Source organism: Schistosoma mansoni, assembly GCF_000237925.1.
Source record: "Schistosoma mansoni, WGS project CABG00000000 data, supercontig 0037, strain Puerto Rico, whole genome shotgun sequence".
In the NCBI taxonomy this organism is placed as follows: domain Eukaryota; kingdom Metazoa; phylum Platyhelminthes; class Trematoda; order Strigeidida; family Schistosomatidae; genus Schistosoma; species Schistosoma mansoni.
Window position 1 is genome coordinate 192,874 of NW_017386026.1, and position 8,540 is coordinate 201,413.

Below are 8,540 nucleotides of genomic sequence, written 5' to 3' on the forward strand. Positions count from 1 at the left end.
CTTACACTCCGTAAACATGATTCTGAACTAAGGAATTCATTAGATCTGGATCAATATATCCAAGGAATTGACCTATCTGTAGTATAACGAAAAATAATATGTTTATAATTCATTCACTCTAAACATAAGACTAGTTGTAATATTAAGTTTATGAAATATTTCTTAGTTATAAGTAGACTTCAGAAAAAGAAGAAGCTTAAAAACAGTTCTAGATATATCCAGATGAACAGAAAACACTATCATGACAGGTTTGTGGAGAACATTAAAATTGAAAGCCTATACCAGTGGCTCATGTAAGTTAGTTAGGCTGAACACAAGCTCACCAACTGCTTTGATAGAAGGTTGCGTAATATCATCAACAAAAACTAATTGACAAAATACTTTGTTTATACACTAATCTCTGTATATAAAAGAACGAGTATTAAGGAAGTCGAATTTTCAGAACTGTCCTACTTGAAATCACCTATTTTCTTGTCCTATAATTATGAAGTACCTATATGATCGTATTTCTGTATTAACTTGCTTGCAAACTTTTTCATAATGTATTAACTGTTATTGTGTATTGTAGCTTTATTAAGTTACTGTTAGTTTATTACGGGCTCATTATTTAATTCGCTTGAGTACAGGGTACGAATAGCTTATGTCCGCCCAAGGTTAACGGTGCAAGTCAGACGTATAACTGGTCAAGTCTACGAAAAAAGGCAACAGAAGAAATAGTAGCTGAGTGATAAAAAATTGTGATTTGAAGTCTCAGTGGTAACTCTAACACGTGATATCGATCATCGATTTCAAGCCATAACAAGGTGTCTGCAACTGGTTAGTACATTTCGTTGCGCCTCTACTTTCCTCAGAATTTTCAAAACCAAACGATAAAAAAGACGATGGATTATTTTCAAGGTTGGCCACATTACTCAAATTACAAACTCTATCGATTTAATGAATGATCACTAATAAATGTTGAAATATTTTAGAACATTAACGACGAATTACACTACCGATCAAAGGAAACGAAAGGTAGGCACTTTTAATTTGACGTTTGCATACAACTATGTAGAAACATTTGAAATTTCATATCTTAAACTGATTTTGGTCAGAAAACTATCGAAAACCAGAAAACACTGAGCAATTATTTCGTCCGAGAACGGGACTCCTCAACAGTAACCATCCACGGACCCGACGTGAATAGAATCCAGGACTTTCAAGCCTGAAAAAATACTTAAGACATAGATTACAGTCCTTGTTACCATTTAGCACACACTAAGTTTTTTCTAAAACTTTGAAAGAATCATGAAAACCATGTTAGGTTTAAACTTGGTACAATTCAAACCAGCAAACTGAGATGGTATTACTGAGTTATTTGGTTAATATAGATGGCTGTTTCTACGTTTGATTACGTGAAGTTATCAGTGACATAGTCGATATCTGTTTTAAACTATTATCAAATATATACGAAAACGTTTTATAGGTATCTAAGGACTCATAATAATAATAACAATCAATATTACATAATATATCACAGACTATATATACAGTGATAGATCACTGAGTAGTGACCAATTTTATATTGTTCTAGTTCTATAGTGCCAATGGAATTGCATATAAGTAGTTGCGATGTGATCTTCAATTTAAGTGACTTAAAATCCCAGTCCCAAATCCCGCTGGCAGTATCAGTTTCCTTAGGGTTTCAAGTCCCGACTAGCACAAAACCTAGATTCTAGATTTGCTATTGACAGTTTCTGATCGCTGATCGTCGTGTATGAAACACATTATTCAATATGTTCAATCTTAGAACAATAATGAGTAACTTTAAACAGTATGTAATTACAAATGATTTTCTTTGTTAACTATTATTATACTGAAGTTAAGCATGAAACATTGGAACGGAAATATAATGACTAAAGTGTAAAATAAAAGGAGAATACCGATGCAGTGAATCAGCTACATATAGACCATATGGTAAGTATAAGTTAATGACCGAAGGTTGGTTTCGTTTATTAAGGGACGAGATACATGACATTGGTTAGACATGTGACTAGAATATCTACGCGACAAATATACAAAAATTGGTTTAGCCAATAAAACATCCTTCTCATTCTCGGTATATCAATCCAAGTAGTCACTTGGGCCTGCATATGGAAAGCCTGTGTATATCGATATCAGAATGGATATGGTACAACACAAATAATATGTATACATATATTGAGATTTACCTGATAATATAATAATTTGTTGTTTACCGCAATTATGTTAGCTGCATCTTCTAATAAATAACATAATTTGTTCGATTGTGTAACTGAACATTCCGGGATCATATTTAACTGTTCAGATAAATAATCTGGTTCCAGTGTTATACCCATAACTATGATATATATAAAGAATACAAAACACATTAGATGTGAGACATATCAATTTTAAATAAAGTTGATAATTAACTGTCGTAAAACTGTTGATAATTTAAATCAAGATTTGATATCGTATAGAAAGGTATAGAAAATCAAGAGAACATTGAATAGACTCCATAACGGTGAACACATGAACTTTCAAAAGAAAGTAAAAATTAAGATCATTAGGTCAAGCCGATGGTGCAATATTTCTGGGACACTTTGAGTTAGAATCCAATAATTCACAGTAAAGCATATACTGTGATAATCTGAGTTAGTTCAAACGAGTCTCTTGTTTTAATAGTTGAGATCATGAGTTAATTGAAGCTAGACCACCATGAAAAACCTGGAAGAACTGGACGGTCGTTTCGTCCTACTGTGGGACTCCTTAGCAGTGCGCATCCACGATCCCGCCTCGCGAGATTCGAACCCAGGACCTATCAGTCTCGCACGCGAGTGCTTATCCTTTAGACCACTGAGCTGAATCTCTTGTTATTGTAAAAAGTCAGACAAATCACATGGTATTATAAGGCCGCAAGGTAGGTGAAATGATAGGATAAAGTGGCGAAATTAAATATTTTGTCCAATGTGATTACTTCCGTTTTTAATTCAATAAGCTAATTACTCAGTGCGATATTTAATTTCAGTGTGATATTCTATTCAGTATAACACTGATTTATTTTAGTGTGCTGTTTATTCATGATATAATGTTCTTTGTATTCAATTAACGTGAACTATGTTCAACATGAAATGCAACATGCGATCATGTTATAGTTGGATTTATATGACTTTTTTCCAATTAATAAACAAATGGGTGTACCGACCAATATATAAATGAGCTCACTTTCGACTAGGATCATCAGATTTTTGGGATTAACAAATCTTTACTTGTACCAGTCTTTGATCTCTTACTTCGAGTCGTGGGGATTGTAGTGGTTTCTCGTTTTAAAGTATAAATAATCGTCGACGTGGATAAAACATTTAATACGGTTAAGCTAAAGCATATTTACAAACTTGAGACTCTCAGAATGACCTTGAGAAAGTTCTAATTCATTTCAACCAATATGAAAACTATGAATATGAGTTAATGAATTGTGATACAAATTTGAAGAATTTAACATAGTATACATTATCTTTTACACCACTAATGAATAATCAAAATTTATTAAACTTCATTTTGTCATGATTTTAAAGTCGTTTATACAGATTCATTTTACTTCCAAACTCTTACCCAAACTTAAAGCAACAACTCACTTTGTTAAGAAATATCACCCCATCTTGGCAATGCTTATAGCCATTGACGCTATCGCGTTTTCCCATTTTCTCAAATGATTGCTTTCTCAATAATTCAACTTGTAGTACGTATTTGACAATTTTTTTCACTGAAGTTAATTACCATACGGTCGATAGTTCGTATCTTGGTTTTCTGTAAGCACTGAGACATTGAAGTTGCTTTCTTGATTTTAACTGGTTTACAAGTACTAGGAATCCTACTGGAATAATTGTATTACGTGTCTGGTCAAGGTATGTATCTATCTGGGTCAATGAAGACACGTGTGGTTGTTATCATGAATAATGTACATATTCATCCTGTTTTTTAGAACAAAGCTTTCTACTATTTTCAGTCTTATAAGCTATCCACAGCTAGTTGAGACACTCCTGTCAAGATTGAAATCCACTAGTCAGAGCTTCTCACTAAAGCATCAAAAAAAGCGATTGTCAAATACTTCTTGGTAGAAAACTTTGCTTCTACCTGAAGTTTGTGCTGATGATGTTGTTCAGGAGAACGATGAAAGCTCCACGACTAAACCATTCAGGTCAGAGAACAAAACTCTACCAAAATCATGCACCTGTGCTACAAATTTTCTCCACCACCTCAATTGTCAAATGCCCTATAAACTCTTTGGAAAACATTTGACTTGTTTCAATTTCAATTGTGACCAGAAGTAGGATTTCAGAGAGCCGATTTTATCTCATCTTATGATTCATTAAATGGATGGACTTTTAACACGTTACTGACGTCACTACTGGAACTCAAATCCAAAAGACATATCTGCTATGAGCACAAATACATCATAGTCTTGGAAAATGAGTCAGGATAGCTATCTATTTGTTTAGATTTTCTTGTGATTGATATTTCAATTGTTTGAGAGGAAATGATTCACTGAAATATTTATCTGCTCTTTACTAAGTATTCTCACCGGAAAATAAACATATTGAATACATCTAATCTCTTTTAAAAACGTTTAAAGAAATATTTTTGAGGATTCGATTAATTCATCAAAGTTTTATTAGCTTATAAGGTGTCCACAGTAATGAACCATAAATTATCGTCTAATATTTCTGCTATTCCTACTGTATTGTGTTAGAACTGATAGGGTTTATTTTCCATTATTAGCTGTCCAATTTAACCTCTCATTTAACATCCTCAATATCTCTCCAATAAATACGTGACATAAACCAAGGTTTTTGTTAAAGTTGTGAAAACTCTCTCGAGAAATTCATGAAATGTTAACTATTGCATATAAAGATAAGAGATTAAAAAGTGATGGTTCATTCAAAATAATAGAGTTCTAATAGATATGAAGACTTCGAAGATAATTTTACTATAAGAAGACAATCAACCTAATTTGCTGATGAAAACTTCGTAAGTGTCTAGCGTTTTATCACATCCAACTGTTGACAAACTGTATCCTGAAAAGTCGACTAAGTATATAATTCTAACAAAACATTTTCGGTTGAGAAAATGAATAACGAGTCTGGCGTACATAACTTCTAAGAATTTTTATGAATATTTGAATAATATAGTGTAAGAAATGACCTTATCTCGCCCATTCATAAAACAGACTTAACATTAATCTCACCTCCAGCTTTATAATCATTTGGTCCTTGTGTAATTGTAATCGATGTAAATATAGTTACTGGTAATGCAGTATTATCTTGACTATTCATTATAGTTTCATTCATTGATTCCATATTTTCAACGGTTTCATCATCATTAAGTGTTGGTAGTGATTCATCAAAATATTCATCAATTTCAATATGTGAATGTTTATAATCATCTATCACCTCGTCCTTGTTGCGAATATTTTTACTACCATCGACCTGATTCAAGTTTTGCTCCTCTTTGGTACTATTTATTGTTGAGTTTGTCGTTGTTGGTGTTATCTGTAACTGATTTTCACTGGTTTGCGCAGTAATGTTAATAGTATCATTGTCAATTATTTGTTTAGTGTTACTTTGTAATAAAGAATTACTATTGTCTTCTGTCACGACCGGGTTCTCTATCGGTTTTGTAGAATCTACAAAACAGAGACATTTTTAAAAGAAACTATAATCACTATCAGTATTTCTGGGTGACTTTCATTAAACATTGTGATCAAGGTGAGTACCATCGACCATCAGATATGTCTTATTACGGTAAAGGATCCACAGCAGTATGCACTAACAACCGCCCCATAAATCAAATTCAGAACCTTCAGCTTTTGAGGCAACTGCTTGGTCTAAGTTGCAACTGAGTTGAAATGGTCTAAGGGCTCAACTTTAATTCATTCAGGATGTAACACGACAATAAGGTAATGCCCTTAATGGTGACTGCTATTCCAATCCCTAACATGACTGAACTCTGTCAGTCAAGATCTAGTGTAATTTATTTCATGACAATAAGCGTAATTTCGAAGACAAGTTTTAAATATGAGATGCCAAGGGCTGAAGAACCAGTGGATTCTATGGATTCAAAAGCTTACATATGTGCACTGATAAAATATAATCAGTTTAAGTCAACAAAGGTATACAGCGCTCTCTGATGTTTTGTATTTCTCAATGATAAATTATTTTGAAATGTACCCACAATCGTTTAAAAAAACACTAACAAAAAATCTCATTCTAAATATTAAAAAAACACGAAATATGTAATTGTCACTCGATAGATAACTGCAGAGAGAATTCTCTCTGTCCCTCTCATTCTCGAATGGCCATCTTTCGGCAATGCGTTTACAGCTTCTGTTAGAAATGTCCTACTAATTACCTCTGCACGACAATGGTATTTCTATGGAGAATTGAAAAGAATAAATGGAAAACTTGCTCTTAGACTTGGTTAATGGTTACAATGATTCTAACCAGAGGAGTTAGGATACCTTGATTCTACAAACACTTCAGGTTAAAAATAACTTATGTATCTATTTCGGTAACAGGGTACTACCAGATGAAATCCGATGGTGTTATTCTGTAATATTGTGAATCAAACTCCTGGTTGACTCCACTGCTGGTGGTACATAAAAAAACCCATCAGATTCTACTGGGACAACTGGGGAGTCTATTATCACGCACCAAAAATAATTATGATCCATTGATTGAAACCGTATTGTCCTAGGCCGTGAAAACTTATACAAACTATTTTCTTTGAGTTACTACATATCAACAACACTACACTGTTGTCAACTTTATAGTTGAAAAACTATGACGACTACCTTTGACGGAAATTAATATTACCGCAAAATAAGGCTGTAATGAATCTCATTTTCAAAACAGTCATAAGAGTCTTAGTATAACAAGATTAAAAAACATCTTAGTTCAATTATTAGGAAAAAAGTAAGAACATTGAAACAGTTTTATGGCTTCTATCGTGGACTAATCTTAGTTAAAAACCATTGAGAACCAAGAAGCACTAGATATTTGTTTCATCATAAAACAGCATTCAACAGTGCTCATTCAAGACCTCATAGAGAAATCACACCCAAGATCCTCAGTTCTTACAGTGAGCGCTTAGACATTAGACCGCTGAACCAGTACCTAATAGTTTACGTGTTGAAATTAACTCAACTTGCACTAATTTGCAACCACTTTTACAGTCAGATTGAATATTGGAACTACTAAGGAATTCCATAATAGAATAAAACAAGCATATGAAACTTCCTGGTTTCCGATTAAGTGAGGTCTATTCATGGTGGGAAGTAAACCAAATTTAATAATTGTCACAAAACCCTTTATTCTGATGAAAAATTTATTTCAATAATGGCAAACTAATAACTCACAATCTTTATTTATATATTTATATGTCTTACCTTCATTCATTCTTAATCGTACCCAAAATATTAAATTAAATGAATCGTAGACACGTTGAAATATAGGTGAATCTGGCCAATGTTTTAATTCATTATAAAATTGTTCATTAGTACTGAATGCAAAAAATGAAAAAAACTCAACTTCACATTGAAACTAGACAAAAATCACATGGTAAGTGATTTAGTTATTTCAAATTTTTAGTGTTTTTGTATTCTTATTTGTAAAATATATTTTATTATTCAATATAAGTTCAGGAACCAGTGAAAGTTGTTACCTGAAATCGTGAGAGTAACTTCACAAGCTCTTCAGAAGCAGGAAAAAACTCTAAAAGTACAGAAGCATTCAATGGAACAAGTAAATAAGACTCTCTACAGTATATAGCTCAAACCTAAAACTTTGTTTTGGTTGACATTGATAATATTCCCTTTTTATACGTGAGCTCAACCAAATACTTAAGTGAAAGATCCAGGAACGTAAGTAGAAAGTTTTAGTCAACCAATTCGAATCAAAATAATTGCATAAATTCATTCATGAGTATGTGTGTCTCATTGAGAACGTCAGAAAAGATTTCCGAAAAATGGTGCATGCATGTTTCCTTAGAAGTTTAAGACAAATCTTAACGAATTATGCGCATCCATTAACAAGACTCACTAATCTTGTCTCATCGACCAGACTTGTTTAAACGGATCGACATACCACTTGCTGATTAAGAACATTGGAAAATATCATATTATTATGGAAAAAGCAAGTTACAAAATTTTCAAATTTCAAGTGGCTGCTTCCAGTTAAAAATTAGTAAAGGAACAAAAAAGCAATTGAGGCAGAATACTACGAATCTATGTATTTCGTGGCTCCTTATCAGTTGCTTATGACCATAAACGGATTAAAGTGCAATATTGAGGTATGTATGATACAATGTGCAACAATTGACATTGATGATGGAAAAGAACTGGAATAATAAAATTTATCAGTACTAACCATATATATGACTGAACAGGTGTGAAGTCATTTGAATATGGAATTCAAAACCATAGTGGAGTGGGTGAGGCTGTAATCAAACGAAGTCCGGAAACAGAACAGGACCGATTGTGTGAT

At 32.9% G+C, this 8,540-nt stretch overlaps 1 protein-coding gene across 1 annotated transcript in view; it reads right to left on the bottom strand.

Annotated features, from left to right (window-relative positions):
- Nucleotide 1: 1 nt before the first annotated feature.
- The window catches only part of Smp_124540 (serine-rich repeat protein, putative), a gene marked incomplete at its 3' end in the record, with an annotated part of 27,992 nt that continues 19,453 nt past the window's right edge, over nucleotides 2-8,540 (bottom strand). Inside the window, exons 8-11 of the mRNA XM_018790720.1 lie at nucleotides 7,445-7,557; nucleotides 5,246-5,683; nucleotides 2,211-2,359; nucleotides 2-76 (exon numbers count right to left, since the gene is read on the bottom strand). Of these exons, the coding sequence (XP_018645963.1) occupies nucleotides 2-76; nucleotides 2,211-2,359; nucleotides 5,246-5,683; nucleotides 7,445-7,557 (775 nt within the window). The remainder of the gene's footprint in view (nucleotides 77-2,210; nucleotides 2,360-5,245; nucleotides 5,684-7,444; nucleotides 7,558-8,540) is intronic.